A 24535-nucleotide genomic window follows, 5' to 3' on the forward strand; every position below is an offset into this window, starting at 1 on the left:
AAGCTTGTGTAGCATTAACACTTGATTTCCTGGAATCCAGAAAGCACTTATTATTCTACTTCATGAAGCAGAAAGAGCTTTTAATGGATGGAAACATCTGAGGTTTGTACCTACTGGAAGTCTTTATTGCTTTTAATTTCCCATTAGCTTGTACTTTTAGGTGAGTGCACTTAAGAGGGAAGCTTAGTAATTTTTAATGCTGATCTTAAATCATGGAAGAACTTATTTTAGTTGGCAGCTGTAGAGCTCTTGTGTTAAACAGTTAATGTGCTCAGGCCCTTTGACACAGTTCTCCCAGCAGATGGTCTTATGCTATGGCCAATAGAATGGATTCCTCTGAAGAAGTTTTTTTGCTATTCAAACCAGGCAGACATAAACCTCTGAAACAATATTGCTGTGTTTTTCTTTCCTCTCTAGTTCTCAATTGCCACAGAACACTGATACGGCAGCCTGAGGAGAAATGCCTCTAGAGCACTGTTAATGATTAGTAGTGTATATCTGACAAGTATTTGGGCTTTACCCCCTTACTTATGCCTTACTCTAGCTTAATATCTCAGTGTTCTTTCTGACAAACCTGGAATTTACAAGAGGATTTAAATAGGTTTTAATCTATTGATACTTCCTGATATTGAAGTCAGTTTCTCTCTCAAGAGAAACAGTCAAAATGAGATAATATCCCAGTTTTCTTAAGGTGGCACTTATTTGAGATACAGATGACACTTATTTGTTTTTACTGTGTTGCAGCTATAGCTACATCTAATCCCTAGTCTGCTCGTTTATCTACTTAGACACCTCACCTTTATTAGTGTATTAATGCTGGGGAGATGTATTCCTAAAATTGTCAGAATCTTTAAAATTCATGTGTATTAGTAATTAACAGAAATTATACTACATGAGGGACTCTCAGAGTAATTTTAAGAGACAGTAGTGTTTCCTTAGCTACACAAATTCTTCCTAAAGTACACTAGTTGATCTCCTTGTGTTTACAGTTATTTAATAAAAATTATTCTAGGCATTGCCATGTAATACCTTTGTTAACAGAGGAAATTCTAGTGTGCAAGGAGGTGACAGCTTCATTTAGAAGAAGATGATGAATCTTTGGTTTCAAGAAAAATGCAAGATCTATCTGCTTAATTTTTGTTTGTTTTGTTACTTTCAATGTGAAATTTTACACTTTTTGGAAAGCACAGGATACAGACTGTGAAATAATCTGCCAGGGTTTCTTGATAGTTTTCTGCTTGGTGGTGTGAACTGTACAGGTAACAATGTACGTGAAGTGAGGATAAGCAGCATGATACAGTGACCAGATTGTTACTAGTTTTCCATCCTGCTCCCAAGCTACCAGTTTCTCATGGAATTAGTCATTATAGAAAATAATTGATGGAATAAATTCAGTTTCTCCTAACAGTGCGCTCTTGTCATCTTTTTTGACAGCTTTTTTTAACAGTTTTTTAGAAGAATGTCTGTATACTAATATTCTGAACTTTATTTTGGAACACCATGGTCTGTTGCAGGTAACTGCAGATGAGGGGATCCTGCATGCTTCTGGAAGTGGGGTATCTCCAGTAACAAAGGATTACTGCATTATTTACAATTCTAACTGGATGTCTCTTCCAAAGAGCCTGGATAATGCTGTAAGAAGTTTATAATCAAACTCCCTGAGAAAACTAGAATGCAATGTGTATTTGGGACAGCTATGACTGCATCCTCAAAATTTTGAGTGAAATAGGTGCTACATTTAATATTTACCTTTTTGAGTCATGTCTTCTCTTTGAGGGCAAATTAAAAAAATATCTATAGTGAACAATTCTGTGTTTTAAAAAGTCAGCTTCTGAAGTTTACAAAGATGATATTGTCTCTGTGCTTAGAACCGGTCTGAAATGCTTTTACATATTCATCTGATATTGTTAATTTTTTTTCCTCGGGTGTTACCTGAGTAGTACTTCTGAGTTCTAGATTTGAGAGTAAAACTTGTTTGTTTACAAAAGTGTTGCAAACTTGTGAAACAGTTTTCTTGCATTCTTACATAAATTTGATCTTTTCTTTAATTGTCTTGAAAACGTGGTGAAATAGGAGATTATCTGGAATGTATCATCACGCTGTATTTTCTGAGTGTGTTTCTTTGAGCCAAACTAGGGACTGAGGCAGAAGCAAGCTTTTCGATGCTCTTTGTATAAACAGGAAATATTTTGTGTTTGGAGGTGATCAAGGCACTCTTCTCTCTCCTCCTGGTATTTGTTAGCAAGTTAACTCAATGTAAAACAGAGTGAAAATCATTTGCCCCAAATGTCTTTGCTGTGCTGTTTTGGCCTTTGGGATGTCCTGACTGATGAAAGAAAACTGAAAATAGTTTTAAAATCATTGTCAGTATGAACTTTGAAGTAAAGATAGAAATTTTTTATTATTATTTTGTAATTAGTAATATGTTATCAGGCTTGCAACTGTTTTTTTGAAAAAGTATACTTCAGAACTCTGGTTATATTGTATCTGTCAGTACTTTTTTGGCTTGTGGGTACACTGGATTCCCGAGAACTACAAGCGGTCATTTTACTGTGTGAACAGTTCCTTATGTTTAAATTGCAGCAACAGCTGCTGTGAAACTGTTTTTAGAAATAGCCAGAAATTTCAGCTATCCACTGCTCTAAATGTCCCTCAGTACCACAGGCTGCAGGAGCTGCTGCTTTGATTTTATATTCCTGAATTAATAATTTGTCTGTTACACTTCTTTCTGGCAAACCTCAAATTAGGGAGCTTAGTAACGTAGTCTTCTATAGATTAGTTGTTGTATTAAACTTCTGACTTTCATCACATTCTTTTTCTCCCTCTTCTCTCTGCAGACCTTCAGCATGCTGGAAAACCTGACTTCTACAGTACTCTGCAGTTCCTCTGAAGTTCCTTCTGCCTCAGTGAAGGACAAAGCAGTTGTAGTGATGAGAGGAAACTGCACTTTTTTAGAGAAAGCAAGAATTGCACAAAATTCTGGTGCTAAAATGTTGTTGATTGCCAGTAAAACAAGGCTGGTAAGTTACAACATAGTTTTCTTCTCTAGTGAAGTGGGATCTAATCTGTTTGATCCACTGCAGTGTTGTGCTTTTGTTCTGTATTACAGCTGCAACATGTACATACAAATATTTGCAATTTACAAATTTGAGTGATTATCATGAAAAGTTTATCTTGTTTTAAAAGCATAGAGAAGAAAAGCAGAGATTTGATTATCCCTTGCAATACTATATAAGTACAAGAAGTTTATGAACCCAGCTGTGTTGGTAGTATCACCTGTTTTGATCAAAGTACGTCTGTCTTCATGAACACTTTGCAGAAGGTGATTAATGAGGGGTGTTTTTTGTTTAAGTGTGTGTTGTTTTTTTTTTTTTTCCCCTACATATACATTGAAATTAAAGGATAATCTGCTTTTAGGGATCTAGCCTGCTTTGCAAATAGGCTCAGCATACTTATCCCTGACACTTTCTCTTTTAGTCTCCTCTTTCAGACAACAAGACTGATTTTGAAGATGTGACTCTTCCAGTTGCCCTTATAAGATATAATGATATAGTTGATATGCAGCTGGTAAGTAATATAATTTCAGCATGTCATAGTTTGTATAAACTTAGTGTTTTTGAACAAATAAAATAGTTCCATGTCAGATATGGTTGTCTACCTGATTTGAATGTGTATCGCTATTTCCTTCAGGTTCACAGAAGAGGATGAATATTCAAGTCATGGAAGTGCTAGTCTTCCTAGTTTAGGTTAATTGTTGAGAATGGTTAATTAAAACACTTAAGAATGGTAAGCAAGGTACCTAACTGGAGGGAATATGTCAAGAGCTGTAGCCTGGGAGGGCTGTTCCATTAGCATGGAAGCTAGAACAGTTGAGTTTTATCTATTGGCATGATCTCTTTGAGGCAAGCAGTACCTTATCAAGTTGGATCTTGAGGAAAGAATCTTGAGGAAAATCTTTTTTGTCTTTGCCAGATGATAAACTCTTTTTTTCAGTCAGCATGACACCCTCTGTTACAGAGCAGTTAGGCAGTAGAGTTTGGGTTTCTGCTGATGAGTTCCTGGTGAGATGCCAAGCCTGTCATTAAAATGTGGCCGTTGTGCTCTCTCCTATAATTCGGAAGCAGGGGAGTTTGGTTTGGGGGTATTTGGAGTATCTTTTCAGTGGTGTGGCTTTTTCTGTTATTTTGTTGTTGTTGTTGTTCTTTTAGTGTTTTTATTTAGTGTAAATAGCTTTGCTAGGCAGGAGTTGCACTGCACGTGGTTTTGTGTGAATAGCAGAGGCTAGCACTAACCTGTGTGGTCTTAGCTCCTTGGACTGAATTTGGAAGCTCACTTCACCATTTCTGCTCTTAATCTTCAGAGCTGCCATGGGAGGTTGTCTTAGGTAAGTATGCAAACTGAAACCATGCCTAGATGTGTAGGACTTTGGTTGTTTCTTGTCTGTTCCCATTAAAGATTGGTTCTTGCCAAGCATTGACATGACTGAAGGTTTGTGATGACTGTCCTCGGTCTGCCATAGTCTTGATGAATACTGTATTTTGGTTTGGGTTGTCCTCTGTCTTCCAATTTGTTCCTTCAAGTAAGACAAGTGTTGTTTGCTTAGTTGAGTGGTTTGAAGATGTGCCCTACTAACATGAAAGGGAACTAGGGCAAGGTTAGACCCCTGATTTGTTCTGAATCTTCTCTGCACCACTTTATTGCCTAGTGCTTGGGGTGGTATGGTGTAGAACCACCTCCGTATAGCTACAGTAATTGACCAAAATAACTTTGGTAGTAGATTAGTGTGCTGGATCATGTCTCATACTGCTGCTGAATCAAAGAGTTCAGTTGTCTCTTATGAGACTGCTTTCACTGAGGTAGTGAGGAATACAGCCTAGGCTACAAGTGATCCTTTCCTAGTTCTGATGTAGTTTTTGCCAAAGCCTTCTGTCATGTCACGGGCAGCTGTTGTTTTGAAGGCTATGTGCTGCTTAGAAGTTGGCAGCCACTTTGCCTACTACAATTGTATTTCCATTTTAACTCTTCTCAGAGCTTCCAGCTTTCTCCTGATTAGAGGAGAGACAGCACCAGTCTGAGGGTAGCTAGTTTGTATATTTCTACTTTTCTGCTTTTTCGTAGAAGACTTCATCTCTGTTAGTTTTCATAATTCAAGTCAGGTATATTGTGAGTCTTCATAGCATAGCAGTGTTACAAGCCCTCCGGTAAGTGGACAGCTCTCTTGCAGAGTTATCTGATGCAATCTATTTGATCCTAGTGCTCCCTGTGGTAGAAGTTGAGACTTGGCAAGTTTTCTGTGAAGATGAGAGCAATAGGAATGAAAGGAAACAATTACTCTAGATTCTAACGTGAATTATACTTTGTAAGATTTATGAACTTAAAGGAAAAACTGGATGAAGACATGTTGGAATTGAATACCAAAAATTCATAAGCCTTTAGGTTTCTTGTTTTTTTTTTTTTTTTTTGGCACTCTGTGTCTCTGTTTTGGTTTCTTTGGGCTTTTGCTTTGGCATTTTACATACAGGATGCTGTAATTTCAGTAGGATTTTCTTGCCTTTATCTAATGTTATGTTCCACTTCATACAACTGCAGTGTTTCAGTAGAACTTGATTTTCTTCCTTGTTTTTTGAACTTCCATAACTTCAGGCAAAGGAATGATTCTGAGTTCTTTAGCCTGCACTGAGGTTAGTGTCTGTAATTAGATAACTCTCATGCTGAAAATGAATCTGCTTTCCTCACATATGGCCAGTGAGTTCCGCTACACTACTCAGCTTCCCGTTCAGTCTCTTCTGTATCTTCCTGTGGCCAAACCTGCCTGGCATGTTCATCTCTACTGCTTTTATCCCACATGCAGGCTGTTAACAAATCTGGTTTTCTGCTCCATCTCTGAAGTCTATTTTCACTGTAGGATTGCTTTAGATGCCTCAACTTACTTTGACTATAACAGCAAACCTTTCTTCCCTACCATCTTCTGTTTCCTGACAAATTATCATAATGTCTCTTTCTTAAATTTCACTTTTCAGTCAAATGGAAGCATCTTGGGTTTGCTTTCAAGATTTTTATTCAATTCTGTATCAGTTATGTCTCTGCATTCCCTACCATCATCTTCAGCATCCTTCAGCTGATTGGTTTTTTTAGTTTGGTCATAAAATTTTTTAAGTAGTGTGAAACTGCTTTCTATTTTAATCCATCTCAAATCATGTTTGTATAAGGCTGTTAATAAATAACTTCCTGCCAACTTGAGTTTTCACTGTGTCCTCTCTGAAGCATTGTGCCTGTACCTGAATTGTGAGTTTTGTGGTTTCAAGGGCTAGAAGTGGACCTCTGCTGATGTCTCAGTGGACCTGAGAGTTTGTATTTCGAGAGGTTTGACTCGGATATGCTTTCCTGCAGAGCAGACGTCTTTGGTAGTACTCGGTGTGTTTGGGAGGTGGAAAGCATATGGGCCAGAGGCACAGTTTCTCAGAACTGTTGAAAGAATGCAAAGTACTACCATTTTGCCTTGTGGTATCCGTATGTTTCCACAGCAGTAGTAGTAGGGTTGTTTTCAAACCTGACCATCCTGAAAGGCAGCATGGAAAGCATTGCTTCTTTACAGTGACCAAGGCAAGTACTGGGGGCATCTTGTGCAATAACTTGAAAACTTGCTCCTAGCATTGTGTAATTGAAGAGCAGGGAAATTGATGTGCATCTTGCTGGAAAATAAGCAATATCATTTCATCGTTTTCCTTATCAACCAACTTGTATGTTGTTTTTCAGGTGCTTGGCAATGAAGTTAATGTGACTCTGTACTTGCCACCTTTGCCAGAGTTTGACTGCAGTATGGTTGTCATCTTCCTAATCGCCGTGTTCACGGTGGCGCTAGGAGGCTACTGGAGTGGAGTAGCAGAACTGTAAGTTAGTTAAATGGCACTGCTTAAGTTACGTGGACTACAAATTCTGTGAAAATTGTCACTATGATCAGTGAGATAGTGTTCTTTTTTGTTGGTAGTTAAAAAATTAGATGGAGGTGCAGTCAGCTGGTTTGCCATGAAATGTTAGAGCACTGCAATCTCTGAAAAATCACTGTAGGTCTTTGAGGAACTTTGCGTAGTATATGTTAAAGTCCCTGGGGGATAACATAGCTCTTGAGAGGAGGAATGTGTTAGCATTTTGACAAACTGCCAAATACTCTGTAACTAGTGTTATAATACTCTGATATCCTTGATAGAAAGTAGGTGTTTTAATAGCGCCCTTTAAAATGCAGTGATCCAAGAGGTACCTACATAGCTGTACGCAGTGTCTGCACTGGCAGGGATCTGTACAATGGCTTTGTCCCAGCTAGCTGTGCAGACCTCTCTGGGAGGTCTCTCCACGCTGAGCTCCTGTCACCAGGAGCACTGGGAAATGTGGCTCAGTGGCTCCAGACAGTTATCTCCTTCAGCTTTGTGTGTTACGTAGTGGCGTTACAGAGCTGGAGGCAATAGCAGCTCTAGGACTAGGAAGGAGCAGGAGTCAGGAATAGATTCTGTGCATGGAAAGGAGTGGAAGTACACAATGTGGCCAATACAGGGACATAAGGGGTAGCAGGGGTTTCTGCCCTGTGCTCAAGGAGTGTGGCATTGAGCAAAGCACACTTGATGCACAGAACTGTAGCTGGCCTTTCAGAGAATGGTATTGTGCCCCAGTATTTCCTGAATGTCTGTATACTCAGTGGGCTGGTGTGTGTGCTACTTAGGGCTGCCCCTTCTCTGGTGTTCCAGTGCTTTGGTCCCCACAACAACAGGGAGTGGATTGTATGTGATAACAACAGCTTCCTCTTTCCCACTAGTTATGCAAATCCAGTGATTCTAGAGAGAATAAAGAAGTAGAAGGGGAGGTGTTCTGTTATTATAGGTTGGATCTAATTACACTTCTTTTTTTACCCTGCAGTGCAGGGTGTGGCAGCACTGAATGCTAAAATAACAAAATGTGATGCTCTCTCCCGTATTGAAAAATACCTGGATGTAATTATATTAAACTTGTTAAAGTGCACTTTCATAAATGTAGGGTGAGCTTTTCTTTTTAAAAGCTGCTTATTCAAAGCATGTCCTCTGAGAAGATGATTCATCTAACAAAGTGTCTTGCTCCTGTGGGTTTTTCTCTTTTGAAGGTAGCTGCTTCAGTGCTGAATTCAGCGTTTTGTAGGTAGGTCCTGGGATTTGTCAGGAACATGCTATCTGATGGGCAAGTTTTACTAGCCTCTCTACTAAAGAGTAGGAGGGCTATCTGCTTGAAGAACAAACAGTGCAATTTAAGTCTCCTTATTTTCTCCTCACCATTATGCATGGCGAGTTATAAATATGGAGTATGTAAGCACAAAACTCCTAGTCCTAGTGAAAATCCCCAGTTCCACCCTCTCTTTCTCTTACTATGTGATTATGAGATGTGAGGGTAAAAGAGCTGGTGCTTGGCTAGCTTCATTCTAACATGAATGGGTCTTGTAAACTTGTAGTGTCTATAGCTGAGGTTTTAAAATAGTGTGTAATATCCATGATTATGATTTCTCTGAAATGTTTTTATTAAATTGAGCACATTTAGCCCAGGAAATTGTGTTGTCAGAGGTGATGTGCTAACAGAGTTGAGACCATGCATCCTGAAAATGAGTTTGAGTTTTGATATTGGAGTACTTTTCCTCACACAGATCAGGGTTTTGGCTGGGGCTACTCCTTAAAGTTGGCAATGACCACACAGTTGGAAAGGGGGGCAGTTAAGAACCTTTTCCTTGTGACTAATGTGAGGTTAGAAGTACATATTTCTATTTAAAAAATGGAGGCACTCAAACAATAAGCATACCCTTTTCCTGTATTTGTAAGTCTAATAACAATATGAAGGATGAGACTGAACTGCTGTCAATATGAATGTTTCATAGCCAACAATTCTAGTCATCGTAAAATGTTTTTGTGTTGTTACCTGAGGTAAATGTTTGTCATTTTCTTAAAACAGCGAGAATTTGAAGTCCATAGCAAGTCCTGGAGAGAGAGAAACAAGGCGGAAAAAGGAAGAAAATGTTACCTTCACCCCTGTAACTGTTATCTTGTTTGTTGTCATCTGTTGTGTCATGCTGGTCTTACTTTATTTCTTCTACAAATGGCTAGGTAAGGAACAATGAATAATCTCATTTGACTTATTTTTGTGTGTGATCTTATTAGGTGTCCAAGTCTGAAAAGCTAGATTTCTAAAGTAAAATTAATGTAACTTTTAAAATTGTTCTCTCCATGGATGATTTGAAGGTTGAAAAAATGTAGTTGCTACTTAAAAAAAGAGAGTAGCTTTCTTCTGTTCTATTCCAAAGGCTTCCTTGACAGTGCTTACTCTGACCAAAGTAATCTGGAGGAGAGGTGACTGCAACTAGTAAAGAAGTATATAATGCATGCGGATGTCCTTGGGAGGATGGCAGTGATAACTTAGTATTTAAAGTGTTTTGTTTAGTGTTACTACATTGACGTTGAGTTTGTGCTTGCAATGCCCAAACTAAAGCACCAGGTGAAGTGGCCTTACTGCAATGCAATAAACCCAAGCATACTGGCAATAAACTAAATTCTTGAATTATGCAATTCCAGTAAAATACAGTATCCAGACTGTTAGTTGATTTTTTTTTCCTCCCCTGAAATCATGTAGCCAGAAAATATGCACTGTTTTAAGTTACACTTGCTAGTACAAGCAATATAACTTTCATTCTGAAAGCTTCCTGAATTCACTCTCCTAGAGTTTATTACCACTTTCTGCAAAAGAGCTTCACCATCCTGACTTCTGATTTTGTTTAGCTTTTTTAATCTTTACTATGGGCAGTGCTACCTTTACTAAAATTGTCCCACTCAGACTGATGAACCTTTCAATGTCATCAAAAGGTCTAGGTTAAAAATGTCTTGTTTACTCTGAGGTGTTTCAGGTGAGATTTAGGAAGAAGGTAAGAAAGAGGTGTCTTAAAGGAGAAAGGGAGAGGAGTATCAAATCAGGAAGAAGAAATGTGAATGGTTCAAAGAAAATAACTTTTTGCTAAGAAGCCTTAGTTCTGTGCACTTTGGAGCAGACATAACTGAAATTTCTTGGAGGTAAAAAAGCTTTTACCACAGTATGACATACTGTCGCAGGGGAAAAAAAAAATAAATCTGTGTTCAAAAACAAGCAACCAAAAAAACCTCCACTTTGCTATGTCACTACTCTAGTGTGTGAATTTAATTTCTGATATCAGTATCTGATATATTCTGTAACTGAAGTACCAGGGAGGGAGTGTTTCCAGCACAGAGCCAGTTGCAAAGCTGAGCTTTGTGATGGAGTTCTCTGTATGGTTTTTGGTAAGTATTCAGGCATTATTAATTCTGCATTGTTGCTTCAAAATTTGAGATTCTCTAAATGCCTGATTTCTTATTGACTACGGAGGAGCCTGTTTTGCAGAACACACTGTTTTGCCTGTGGGGGGCTGAACAGAATGGTGCATGGTCTGGGTTACAACTATAAAATCCACTTTTCTTGGGGGTTTTTTGTAATTTTATAGGTATCAGAATTGCTTTCTAGCCAGACCTTCACTAAAAAAAAAAATAAAAAAAAAAAAATCCAACTCACCAAACACCAACTAGCAAACAACTGGTTTTATTGTTTGTCCATATTTCAGGGTGATTACCATAAGTTAGAATACATACTATATACTATATGTTAAAAAATGGAGTATAGTGATTTTCATAACCAAGTGGTTACTAACTACATAGAAACTTTTGCAAGGGATAGGGTATTTAATATTTTAAAATGCTACCAAAGTCATCAGTCAGATCTTGGGGATATGGAAATTTTTATGTATAAGCAGAAAATGGGATTAAAGGCAAAATTTTAAGTGAGGAGTACTATCAGAAATTGAGAAAGTTGGTAGCTGTAAAATAGCACTTTGATTTTAGCCATAACCAAATAAAAGTATGTGGGAGTAGTGACAATGACCTATTTCTTTTAAAAGAAGAGGGAGGAAAAATTTAAAAAATTTTTGAATTTTTTTTTTTTAGTTGAAAACTAAGTCTTTGGTTGATGAAAACTCTTCTCATTGCAGAGACTTGCAATTCAGCACTTCCTGTAGTCAGCTGACTGTATTCTCCAATGACTCTATTGAGCAGTACTGTAGCTGTTAACAGTTTATATCACACATACATTGTTGTGTTGGATTCTTGAGGTTTTTTTTCTATTGTATTTTGTTACTGATTCCCTTATTCTGTTCTTTTATTCAGTGTATGTTATAATATCAGTCTTCTGCTTGGCATCTGCAACGAGTCTGTACAACTGTCTTGCAGCATTAATAGGACAAATACCATTTGGGCAGTGCAGGTATTGTACATCTTTCAATTGTTAGAAGTGTAAGGTTCCTTTAGGTATTCTCTGGTCGCTACTCAAGGTAGTGTGAAAATACAGGACCAGGCTGACAGATTGTTTCCTATATGGTTTAGTGCGTGGGATTGTTAAAGTGACAAGCTCCTTGAATAGATAGTAAAGATATCAGTAGCATTGTGAACAGTTAAAATAGTGTTGTGAGACTTGCTGCATTACCTTTATTTGAAAGTTTTGCCATAGTCAGATGTGAAAGGCTCTGCTTGGCCATCTGAGCTTGGTTTTACAAAATTTTGATTGGCGGCAGGGTGTGCTCACTTTGTTCACCAAGGAACCCTGTAAGGGGAATCCTGCACATTTGCTGCTGTTTTGAACACGTACTATGCTACAGGCCGTAGAGGGTTGGTTTTTTTTCCCTTGTGTTAATCTCTACTGTACCTGAGACAGACCAGGTTTTACGTCCTCTGCGTTAGAAGTTAGTGTTTACAGTCCTGACTTGGGTATCAGCAAATATGGGAATGTCCCTGTTTTCCTTCTCTGTATTTTCACTTTTTAAAACTCTAACATGTAATGCGACAAATGGTTCTTCTCCCTGAAAGCTGTTAAGCTGGGAAGCCGATTTAAGATTATGTTTGCATGTTACTTAGTACAGGAAATTAGTGCTGGGTGATCCAGGAGCCCATCCAAGGTAGAGATCAGGTAGTAAAGACAGCAGGTTATGTGTCAAATGCAGGACAGGCATTACTTCTGCCAGTTAATACCAGTTCAGGAACTGCCCCAGAAAATTGGGTAGGCAGGAGAAACAGATACTAGCTCACAATTTTGCAGTACATAGTTATTTAATTGTTAGTCTTGTATTATGTGTCCTAAAGCCGATTGTGCCCACCACCCTCCTTTCCTGGACTCGTGACATGGCTGTCCCTTGCTGGCGAGTTCTGTTGGCATATTTGTTATGTGACAGAAATGGATTAAATTAATTCATCTGCTTGCTGCCTTCCCTGGGTGTGTTTGTTAAAATGAGGACTGGCCATCAAAGCCCAGCTTGGCTCACTTTCCTTGGGTATGTTTTTAATGCAGTCCAGGGAAGGACTGGACTGCAGTTGCAAGAGTAACACCACCTGGGTGCAGACAGAACAAATGGGCAAAGGAGAAGCTCTCAGGATGAGAACACCTTGTCAGCTTAAGGACCCATGATAGCAGAGACATGTGTTTTGGCTGTTGCAGGCTTTCTTAAATTTTTAAATTTTTTTTTTTAAATTTTACTTTCAGGATTACATGTTGCAACAAAAACATTGAAGTGAGGCTTATTTTTCTTGCTGCATTCTGCATAGCAGCAGCTGTTGTCTGGGCAGTGTTTCGAAATGAAGATAGGTAAGTGATGTACTCTGACTTGAAAGAGAAGTATGAATAATTGTCATTAATGAACTTCCCATCGTGTAACTAACCCTGCAACATAGCATCCTCCTAAACTCCAGTGCCCATTTCAAAACAAATCATGAAAGTATTTATGAAGCTTAAGAATCATGGAAATAATAGACAACAAAGCTATACAAACGAACTGTGTGGTAATTTGAAGTTACTAAAATATTATGAAGATGAGGAAGAACTAGCTTGATTGCTAATGATTGCCCCAGAAGGGGGGAAAAAAGTGGAAAAAATAGCATAGGGACTATAGGACCTATACTTCCTACGGTCCAGTGGGAGCACAGGACCACAAATATACAAATATTACAGCACTATCCTCAGTAGGATCTTGAGCCAGACATTAAGTGGAGCTTCCAGTCAAGTGAGCAATCATACAAGTGAACACTAAGGGCTTGTTACAGACTCTGTTCAACTCATTTTCTCTGTAGTACCCTGATGAAGAACATTACCTGCTCATAATCAGAAGACAGTATAAATTCACCATCTTGAAACTAGTATTTTTTGTGATTTTGGTAGCAGTACTTCCTAAAAACTGGTTTCTTGCTTTGCAATCCATTTTGTGATTTTACTATTTCTAGCAGAATCTAAAATGGTTATTGCACTTGGATTCCAGCAGTAGCTTGAACAATATGTAAATATGTTGTTTTACTTTTAGGTGGGCTTGGATTTTGCAAGATATTTTGGGAGTTGCTTTCTGCCTCAACTTTATTAAAACACTGAAAATGCCCAACTTTAAGGTACTGTAAGTTGCTTTGCTTGAGAAAGTATTCTAATGCCATAGGTCTTTTAAGTTTAGTGCCAGGAAGCAGGTTTTCAACAGTCAAGAAATACAAATTAAAACCAAGTTCATTATTGTTTTTAATAATTATTAAAAGACACTAAACCTGTTCTAAATGTTATGCCAGAATAAAAATACAGGGGAAGGGTGGTTCTTTTTTTTTTTTTTTTTTTTTTTTTTTTTTTTTTTTTTTTTTTTTTTTTTTTTTTTTTTTGTTTTTTTATTTTTTACCAGTCCTGTGTGATACTTCTGGGACTTCTCCTTCTATACGACGTGTTTTTTGTCTTCATAACACCATTTATCACAAAGGTATGTCTGTGAATTTCTCTTCAAAATAAACTCAAAACCATTGTCTGGTCATTCAGACAGTCTTTTCAGCAGAGTGTTTTCAGTATTCTCAATGCAGAAATGCTAGCTTTCTTCTTTTTCCCCATTTAAGACAGCAGTGGTGTAAATTTTCACTTTCTGTGGGCCATAAAACGTAATGCTTGTGTAGCTGCCATTAAGTTTAGTAAATGACTGTTTTCAGCAATCACATGGCCAAAAATTAAGTTGTCCCCAGTTGTGTGCCAGTGTGACAATGAGAAATTACTGTCCCTCAGTTTTCTTCTTCCTTTTTGCTTTTAACACCTGTGTATTGGAACATGCTGTTGTTCTTTCTGTGGCTCTTGTTTGCTGTGTAGTATGAACTACGCAGCATACCTCCTGCTATTTCAAAGCAGAGAGCTCATGGCAGAAAAAGCTGACGTGTTGTTATCTAAACTTCCAGCTATGTCCAGTGGATTTGTTGGTTGGTTTTGTTTAATAGTTATTTTAGGCTGGACTACGTGTTTTTAATGCAAAACAATGTTGCATAATACCGTGTGATACTAGTGCCTTCCTTTTGATATTCAGGATTTTCCCAATCCTGAATGGTAAGATGAGGTATAAGCAGGTTTTGGAAATATAGTATGAATGTTTTGGTATATTAAATCACTAATTTATGAAAAATAAACTTACTTTCAGAATGGGGCAAGTATAATGGTTGAAGTTGCAGCTGGTCCTTTTGGAAACAGTGAAAAGGTATGAACAGTTGTTTCAATACGTGCAACATAAAAATACTGACACTGCGTAGCTAATTCATAGTGTGCTTTTTGGCATAACTTTCTCACAAAATATAGCCAGCTTCTGCTGTTTTCTTTTAAGTATTAAATACCTGTTGACTTGGGTTTGATCCTAGAATGATGGAAACTTGGTGGAAGTCCCTACTGAACGCTCAGCTCCCAATGAGAAAGTAAGAATTGTATTTCAGATACTGGATTTTTAAATCGTTCCCTCTGAAAAGAATTCTTTTGGGGAAAACCTGACTATCCAAATTTCTCTTCAGGGCCTGGATGTCATTGATCAATACTCTATAGTTAGGCTAATAATCAAGACTTGTTCCCATTATATGGTTAAATGTTGGTTTCACTTTTTTTGTGCGTGCATATTATTTGTAAATTTGAAATTCCAGTTTCTCTGTTTGCTTAAGCTTTATCCACTCTCTATGTTTCTGGTTTTTACTTTAGGTTCTACCTATTTTGAAGTTCTACATTAACAATAATTATATCAAACCCATTTATTAACAAAAAAAATCTAAACCATTAAGATGCTTTAGATAAGATTTATGTGGGCTTCTGAAATACTGTTTTACAGTTACCTGTGGTTATTAGAGTGCCTAGACTTGAATACTCTGCATCGACACTATGTGACATGCCATTTTCACTGTTGGGTTTTGGAGACATTATTGTCCCAGGTGAGAAAATGTTTTTGGCAATTTAACATGTTTAAATATTTTGGGCTTGTTTCTCAATTGACTTCTATTAGTTTATTTTACAAAGTAATTATGAAATCAAACACAGTATTTTGCCTTGGTCTATCAGTGCAGAATACCACGAAAGCCACAAATAATGTTTAGTATGTTACAGAACACTTGAACAGTGAAGGGTTTTGCTCTTCTTTTGCACTGTATTGTATAAATACAATTCCCACAGATAAATGTAGCTGTCAGTATTAATTAAACCACATAAAAATCTCACAGAAAGCAAGTAATCTGTGACTTCATAGTATTTTCATATCCTAGACAATTAGAGGTGAGGTAACGGAAAATGTGTTATCAAGTTTTTCTGTCTTTCTCAGAAGAGCTAAGTTTTGCTGTAGTTGGAATCTGGAGCAAATTACTTAAGTCAGGCAGAAAGCAGCATCTCATGAACAGCGTGCAGGCAAAGTTGCTGTTTGTTAAGAGCAAGCATTAAAATCCTATTGAAGAAAAGTATTAAAAATAGGGTGTTACTCTTTTGTGTAAGAAAACTGCAAATAGCATAATGCCATTAGCTTGCTTAAAAAAACAAAACCTTTTCATATCAAGGTCACGTGGATTATATTTCCATTATGATTTTGATTTTCAGGACTTACTGTAGGATTTCTTAAACTGCTTCTTGGCTTTCCAGAAATAAATGGGAAGAACATAGCATAATGTATTGGGAAGTTTTAATATAAATCCTTTTTATACCGATTTGCTTTGGAGGATTGGGGAGGGGAAAAAAAAATTCATGGCTAAACTTTTTTTTTTTTTTTTCTCCTTCAAGGGCTTCTGGTTGCCTATTGTCGAAGATTTGATGTTCAAACACGTTCATCTTCTGTATACTACATTACCTGTACAATAGGTAAATTGTGAGATTTCAGCAGGGTTAACCAATCTTCATGCTAGTTTTTGTTACATGTCAAACTAGATAGTTTTCTCCAGGTAAAGGTTTGATGTTGTCAAGAATCTCTTTATAAAATCTTTTTAATGTGCTTCCCTAGATTTAAGGTGAGTTGAGTATTCCTTAGGGTAATTCAGTTGCTTTGAGAAAGCTTTCAAATATAGAGCAACCTACTGCCTCTTTATTAATTAGGAAGACATTACTTAAAAATAATTCTGGCTGACTAAAAGAGTGACTTGAAAAATTCACCTGTTCTTTTTTGTGTGTATAAATATCTTATAGCTTATGCTGTTGGTATGGTGCTGACTTTCATTGTTTTGGCATTAATGAAGATGGGACAACCTGCCCTTCTCTATCTTGTACCATGTACGCTCATTACGAGCTCGCTCGTTGCCTGGAGACGCAAAGAGATGAAGAAGTTTTGGAAAGGAAACAGTTACCAGGTAGGCTGGAGGCCTTGGGTATTTTGTTGTTAATTCCTTTGAGAGTATGCTTTGTGAAGTACTTGGTAATATATCACCCACAATCCAATTCATATTGTCTTCTGGAACTAATATATAAAAATAGTCTTTGGTCTTAGAAAATCTTATTCTAGTAGTTGATAAGCCAGAACAGACCTTAAGTGAGATGAAATAACTGGTTTGGTATTCATGGGGGAAAAAAGTAATTAGTTGTATTTTATTTTCTTTGAAACTTTAAAAAAGTTTTAACATTACTCAACTATTGTCTTGATGTGGTAGAACATGAGTCACTGAATTAGGCATGCAGACTCCAATCTGCACTAGTCCCGTATTAAGAGAGAGTTAGAAAAAGTTTGTGGTCAACCTGAATTTTAGAAACTTTCCATGCATCATTGGTGTCCTGCATGGTCAGGATTATACTGAGCATTCAGCAACAAAAGAGCTGGGTGGGTATAGAACTGTTTTCTATCACAGTGCACATGGTTTGCACACTGCCTTGGGTTTTCTGCATTTCCCCTTTGGTTCTTTGGCACTATCCAGGAACTGCGGCCCCTGAAATCCCACCAGCTGCCTGCCTCTGCTTGTTGACGTGCACATTCCCCCTGATATGACTTGCTGTGGTAACTGAGTGTGTCAGTAGCCCTCGTGAGCTGGCGTTCATTGTAAGACAGACCAGTCTCCAGATTACTCTTAAGTTTTCTTTGAGACCTAAAGCCCAATATTGTTTGAATTCAGAACCGCCTGTATCTAGGCTGTGTTGAACTCTGCTCGGAGAACATTCAGCCTGTTGTGGAGGGAGGTGAGGGATGTGAAATTAATGGTGGAAAAAAAGCATCTCTTCTGTTTTCAGCTTCTGGATGGCAAGGTTTAAGTGGATCAGTGGAAGTCAAGGCAGTGGTAATTCTTGTATATGTAAAACTGAAGGCACACAGCTCCTCTGGTATTACCAGCTAAACCCTAGATTTTGTTGGTCTAACTAATACTCTGCACCTGCTTCAGCTGCAGCTTGGCTAGGTGTGAAATTACTTGGAAGATCTTCAGCTTCAAGTAGATACCCTGTCTTTTTGCCTGCAAAAATGACTCTTTCATAAGGCAAATGAATAGAAGTGTTTCTCTGTATGTCAGAATAACTTTGGTTTATAAATTGGTGTATTTGTGTATATGTATATGGTGACTGCTATTAGAAAGTAAACAATGACGCACATGTAAAGCCCAGTATCTCTGGGTCTGTTGTGGGGACGAAGAGGTGTGCAGTTTATTTTCCCTGCTTGAGTTTGGAGTAAGAGTGGCCTAAGTAAATCTGGCAGCTCTTTTTAGCAACAAATTTCTTACAATTCTCATAGCAAAACTCATACTTGGAAGAATTATGTTGCCATGGTAGTTATTTCTTGTCCTTTCAACTGGTTTCTTAAAGGATTAAAGCTGCTCTGAACTTCAGCTTGTTTTGAGGTCAGATGACTTAATTTCTGGCACAATTTAAAATGTTGATTTCCACCACTCCTGGGTTAGACTTGTCTGCGATTGAACACTTCTGTGTAACTTTACAAACTCCTATTTTTCTATTAACTTTCTGAAAAACTTTTTCTATATTACTGTTTTCCACAAGGTGTTACTCAAGTTGCACTCTCTGAATGCTGCAGTGTTGATCTTTCTCATGTTGTCCTCCTCACATAAAGCTGTACTTTGAACTGTCCTTATGAGCTTGCAAACAAACACACACAAAACAAACTCAACCAAACCAACCCAGCACAACCCCAAGGTTGAAATCTCAAGCTTTCAGTGCTCATTCTGAGGAGGAAAGACAGAATGTGACAGAAGACTTTTTTTTTTTTTTTTTTTTTTTCCCTAAAACAGTGGTAACTTTGGACTGGTGCAGAGCTGCCCCATTGATGAGGGTGTCCAGACTTCTGTAGAGGTTTGCTTTGTCTTCATGGGAACAGAGAAACTTTGCGGACTTGTTAGAGCAAAGCATCCTAAGAATAGGGGTACAAGAGCATGTACAGTGTCTCAGGTGACTAAACATCATGAATGCTGCTGCTTGTTTATAGTCCACTAGTTAGCTGTTTTGAGTTTTTCTGTTTTTTGTTTTATATGATTTTAATAATGGAATGAATTTTATTTAGGTATCGGACTCCTCCAGGACGCCTTTGCTACAAGGTGTGATTATGGCCTTCTAATGCAACTTTATTGATCGTCTTATGATTTCTTTTTTCTACTTGGCTTCCTCTTTTCATTCTTTTTTGTATCTATCTCCTTTTTAATTTTTCTGAGTAATTCAATAGAAGAGGGTAGAAGTGAAAACAAGCTATAGATCTGGTTTTGTGCTTAGGTGTTTTAGGTATGTGGTGGTTTTTTTTTTCCTTCTTTAAAGGAATACAGGAAGACTTTAAAGTACCAATGGAGCCATGATTCCTAAGCCTGAAGGGAGGCTTTGTGTGCCTTGCCACTCTATAATTTCCCAAATCCCTAGGAATGTCTTCAAATATTTAGAATTGATGTTAGTTCCTCTATTGTTGCCTATATGGAAATCTTTCACCTAATTTTTCTGTTCCACTTCATTGATGTGAAAACCTGCTTAGTGCTGAACAACAATTTTGTTGTCCTTTGTTATAATCTTCAGCATTATAATCTGCCCTTAGTAATCATGTCTACAGTCCCTTTATCATGTTATTACTCAACAGTGTACTTTATCCCTTACTGTCTGAAGTGCTTACAGTAGGATAGGGAGGAAGGATTTGGTCTGGCTTTTGTGGTCTTGCTGCTGCACAGCTTCTAGAGTGCAGTGAGAAGGCTGAACCTTACTAGGCTAGAGCTCAGGACTGCTAAGCCTGATGGTATTTCTCTTAACTGTTTCAAGAACAGCATGGAGAGAGTCGTGAAAGCTTTCAAATTTCAGTATCTTTTTGAATTTAAGCATTTAAATGTAATCTTGGATTGTATTCACCTGTCTAGTGTTAAATACAGCTATTTATAAAGTATAGCTTGTCTGCCCTATACACTGGAGAGAGTTTGAGATGGTGAACTCTGCCTGTGTCTTAAATTCTGAACTAAAAAGCACTCCTCTTATTAGCTTCTTTCTAATAAAGAGTACTTTACCAATTTAAGTCTCATTAAAATGAGCCTTAATAATGAAATGAGAGAGAAACCCAGGAAGAGGTTAGGAAGTGGGAAGGGATGAGTGCAAATTAAAATGAGATGGCCAGACTGGTTTTGTAACTTAAAATTCTTCTGTCCTGCTCTGTGGACCGAAGTTCTTGGATAGCGTTGTTAAAATCAGTTCGAATTTCAGTTTCTACTTGATACATATGGGAAATACTTGACTCCCTAAGGTAATCTGAGGTCTCATAATTCTTAGCTGAGAGCATTTGTTTCTGCATTGTGATGCAGTCTTAAATTCTAGTTATGCTTTGTGTGGCTTTTTTATGGAGTAGTCTTGAGCTGTACTGAGTTGCTGCACAGAAAAAACATTGTTACTATGCACTGAAGCACAGGGATTTCTAGGGAGAGCAATGTACCTACTTTCCTGCCACTAAATGGGCAGTATTGCTGCTGTGAAGTATACAGTAAAAGTCTTTCTAGGGTTTCTGGATGGCTTATACTCCTCATGTATGTCTGCATGATACAGTAATTGGGTACTTACTTCCCAGTTATTGATTTAATTTTAAAATGCTATTTGTTTCTTGTATCAGTACAATCTGTGAAATTATTTTAGTAACATCATGAAAAATCTAGTGGGCTAATGCAACTTTGAAGCCTTCTAGATAGAATAGTCTTTCAACTTTTTAGTTTGTCAATTTGAAGTGTCTGAAGGAAGTTCCATGGCACTACTCGATGTGATGTGGTCCTGTGGTGTTTTTTTTTGTTGTCCTTTTTTCCTGGAAACAAATACTTCAATCATCATTCAAAATGATGGTTTGAGTTTTGTAATTATAGGGAGTGTTTTGCTTTGTGTGACTTTTGATGTGGGTTTTTGGTCATGGTGCAGGAGGAAAGCTCCGGATATACTGAAGGGAATGCAAGATAGTCATTGGCACAGAAGCTTGGTATCCACTGCTGGAGGGAGTATGTGCTAGGGATGTAACTCAGTTCCAAGGTGTATCAGCAAGACTAGTGCTTGCCTTAATTCTTCTCTGAATTCTGACATGTGAAGGGAGGGATGTGAAAAACCTTTTTCTGGTTTTGGTCAGATTGATATTGTGGCCACTAGGCTCTCCTGAGCCTTACCCAAGTCCCAGTGTCTTGTTTCTGCCTTGGAACTGTCACCTCAACTTACTGCATGGCATGTTGGTGTGTCTGGATTGGAAAATGGCTTGTTTAAGCAAACCTGCTTTTTATGAGGTAGTTTGTGTACCTTGCAATGAAACAATTCTGTTGGTGTAAAAGAAGGTATGGCATGGAACTGGGTCATGGCTAGAGAAGGAGAGAAGTTAATGGAATGACTCTGTCCTATATATAGAATTATATCACACCAAAGTGCACATGACACAACAGTGTGAGAGCCTGCCATTGTCATGCCAAGCATCCTCCAGCAGGTGCTTCTAAGATAAGAAAGCAGTCGTGTCCTCATCACAGGAAAGTCTGCCCAGCTTAGAACCCACAGGGTGACCAACTGCTCTACAGAAAGACAAGGAGCCTTATTACTACTAGGCAGGATATGCCCCTGTGTTCTACCTTTTTGAATGCTGAAAGCATTATAAACTTGTCCTAATAATCCTGCTGTGCTGGGTGTCTGAGCTCCTTGATGCATTCTGGTTTTCAGCATTTGTTTTACCACTTCTTTACCTTTTGTCTCTGGTTGTTGGCTATCAAAACTGTCCAATCCTTGGCCTCTTGTTAATTATGCTTAATTCTGAAGCACTCAAATAGGTGCTGGGTCTCAGTTTGTCATGCTAACAAATGTGCATCTTACCTCTGTCACTTATTCAGTGCCTTGTCCCAGGGAGGAAACCAGAGTCGTGATTGCCCTTTGCAATACAGCACTGGGTAGGGAAACCAGCTGCTTTTTAGTCAGGAAGCTATCTAAAGTAAAAGGAAAATTTACTAAGAAACATTGTCAACACAGTTTTTCCTAGATGTAATACAGTTAGCCTTTACAGTCACAAAAAGAGAAAGCTAGTCTTGTCTATTCAGGCTGTTGCCCACTACCTGTAAATGTTAGGTAGGATCTTAGGGTCTCTTTCCAGTTCTGCAAATCATGTCTTTGAAAAATCTGCTTAACCAAATCTTTTTTGTTATTGTTCTTTGTATTTAATAATTGACTTTTGACGCATTTTAATTTCTCTTAGAGGGTTGTAGAATGCTTTTGTACTGAGGAGCATTAACTGAGAGAGCTTTGATTATTTGCTGTGAATACCTCTCTGATCTGTAGAGGACTTCCTATCTTTATGCTGCTAAAATGCACCCTAACACGTTTAATTGTATTTCTCTTAGCTAACAAACGCTTCGGAGCAATGGGGGAAAAGCACTATATTTCTTTATAAAAGAGCCATCTCTTTTTTTTTTTTTTTCTTTTTCCATTTAGATGATGGAGCACCTGGATTATACAGGAAATGAAGAAAGCACAGCATCGGCCAGCGATCAGCCTGGAGGACAATAGCATGTGGGATCTTGATTCAAAATAGTACTAAAACTTTCTACGAATGAATTATAGTCAATTTGGTGAAGCTTTACAATGGAGTATTTCCTACTCTGTGTAAAAGGGTTTTTTTCTCCCACACCTATATTTTTATGGAAAATATTGTTAGTAACATAAAAGTAATCAAAATAGACTTGCATTTTTACAGCCAGACCATAGCTAGTAAAATTGTGCCTTATTTCAATTTAAATAAAGGGTATTTTCTATGCAATTTTCCAAATGTGTTTCTATACAGTATATTTTTATAAAAGTTGCTTGCCCATATCAGCTTGATGCAAGAAATATTTTCTTAATTTTGACTGACTAGTCAGGTTTCATGGAAAAGTATGGTACCCTTTCATAGGCTTTCTTTCCAGATTTTGAATGCAGAGAGTGATAGTAAAGTAATTATAAAAACTAAGAATGAAACTATAGTTCCATTACTACGAGTAATTGAACATACAGTGTTTGTTAGTCTATGTACATTGCAAGCCATAAAACAGGCAACAGGGCAAATACAGCTTGGGGTTGTGAGCTTCCCCCTCACCATAGGGGCTATCATTGGCTATGCCTTAACTGTGAAAATCATTAAGCTTTAGTGCAAGTCTTTGGATTATGTACATTGCTGACCATTTCCAATAAAATAAAAGGGGGGAAGTACTTACACAGTGGTCCTGGAAGCTTAAGCGCAGCTCCTGGAATAGGGAAAGGCAAAAGGGTTGTTGCTCAAGAAGTGCTCTTTTGGCAGTGGGGTGAAAGGTTAATTCTGGCCTGGTTCTTCTCCTGCCCATTGAGACTAGGTCCATATTTGTGGCCTTCATTTGGCTGTGGATCAGTTCAAAGGGATGCAGGAAGACAGGACAGGTTTCTTTAGCTTTTGCATCTGCTCCATACTTTTTTAAACTATTCTTGAGAATTCTTTGCCATTGATATTCAAAACAACAGGTTTGAATAGTGGTGTTAGTTCAGGCCAGTGCATGTGTTTAACTTGTTTAATCTTCATTTGTTTTAGCTTTTAAAGACTTGGAAAAAGAAATAGTTTAAATCATTAGTTTGCATTTAGAAGAGCTTGAGTTTGACACTTTCTTTTTTCAGGAAACTGCAAATTGAGGGGGATTTGGCACAGATAGATTGTATAGCTGTAATGCTAACACTTTACACCAAAGAAAATTGGAGAAGGCAACAACAGGAAACCACTGAGTTCCCTTAGTTCTAATGTCAGGTAGTCCTCAAAACATTTTCCTGGTTCTTTAAATGAATGTCATTCCTATAGTTAATACAAGTTCAAGAGTGCTGGAGAAAACAACTGAGTAAGCACATGCTGGGTAATGGCAATGCAGGTGTTGCTGCAGTGCCTCATGGAAGTGCCACAGTGTTCCTCTGAAGGTCACCTCTAGACATTTATAGTTTAGTTTGGGCCATGTCAGCTCAGGCAAACTTAGATAAAGTCTAGTTTAGCTAGATTTACTTTGGAAGTATGCTAATTAAGACAATTGTAAATCTATATTGGCAGTTAACAAAGGCTTACTGGGAATTTGCTGCTTTATGTATTTTTAAATCAAGTTTAAACTTTTTTTCACAAGTGTCAGGAGCAGACAAGCTTACAGCCTGAGTATCAGTTGTTGCCATTTATACAGATTGGCTGTGGTGCCAGTTGACATGGATAAGATAAGGAAATTACAAATAGGGTGGTTAAGAAAACAGGAATTACAAACAGTTTTCATATGTTAGTAGTTGCCCCTCTTGACTTTACTGATGTAAGCTTGAACTGGCAGCCTCAGAATACGATGATCTGAGTTATCTTCAGTTTTTGACTGTCACTTAAATTATAACATACCTCAGTGTTCCAATAGCAGACTGAAAATTTGTCTTCTGATGTCTTGTCATTCTCCTTGACAAGCCCAGTATCTGCCAGAGTTAAATGGTTATGAAGATGTTTCTGAAAATTCCTGAAAGAGATAAAGAAGTCATAACATATTCAAAGTTATGCACTATTCAGAGCCTTCAGAAGCTTCACAAATGTATGTAAAATGACTCCTTTTTCTCTTTGAAATCTGCTGCGTGGAGGATTTATTAAATTTTCAGCTATAAAGGATAACAGAATTAGTATAAACAAAGAAGACCTTTGGCAACATAAGGGTATTCAGCAGCTGGCTGTGGAAACGGTCTTGTTCTGTGCCTAACAATGCTCCATGCCTGATCATGCCTG

The 24535-nt window shown here is 37.8% G+C and overlaps 1 protein-coding gene across 2 annotated transcripts; it reads left to right on the forward strand.

Moving 5' to 3' along the window:
- Window positions 1–1516: 1516 nt before the first annotated feature.
- SPPL2A (signal peptide peptidase like 2A) lies at window positions 1517–22558 on the forward strand. Of its 2 annotated transcripts, XM_008943978.1 has the most exons (16): window positions 1517–1634; window positions 2838–3020; window positions 3478–3567; window positions 6757–6890; window positions 8962–9113; window positions 11229–11325; window positions 12595–12696; window positions 13406–13487; window positions 13763–13837; window positions 14534–14590; window positions 14748–14801; window positions 15203–15302; window positions 16135–16212; window positions 16534–16694; window positions 18836–18869; window positions 22234–22558. In XM_008943978.1, the coding sequence occupies exons 1-16, from the start codon at window positions 1605–1607 to the stop codon at window positions 22263–22265; spliced, it is 1461 nt and encodes a 486-aa protein (XP_008942226.1). In that variant the 5' UTR covers window positions 1517–1604; the 3' UTR covers window positions 22266–22558. The 2 variants fall into 2 exon arrangements, with proteins under 2 accessions (XP_008942226.1, XP_008942227.1); XM_008943979.1 differs by lacking the exon at window positions 14748–14801.
- Window positions 22559–24535: the final 1977 nt, after the last annotated feature.

Source organism: Merops nubicus, unplaced genomic scaffold, assembly GCF_000691845.1.
Source record: "Merops nubicus isolate BGI_N331 unplaced genomic scaffold, ASM69184v1 scaffold24097, whole genome shotgun sequence".
Classification (NCBI taxonomy): domain Eukaryota; kingdom Metazoa; phylum Chordata; class Aves; order Coraciiformes; family Meropidae; genus Merops; species Merops nubicus.

Excerpts from the sequence above, each read along its gene's own strand:
- SPPL2A (XM_008943978.1), top strand. The coding sequence starts at position 1,605 with ATGTCTCTTCCAAAGAGCCTGGATAATGCT. Across the intron at positions 6,891-8,961 it reads TGGAGTGGAGTAGCAGAACT|CGAGAATTTGAAGTCCATAG; the intron begins GTAAGTTAGTTA and ends TTCTTAAAACAG. Across the intron at positions 13,838-14,533 it reads TAACACCATTTATCACAAAG|AATGGGGCAAGTATAATGGT; the intron begins GTATGTCTGTGA and ends ACTTACTTTCAG.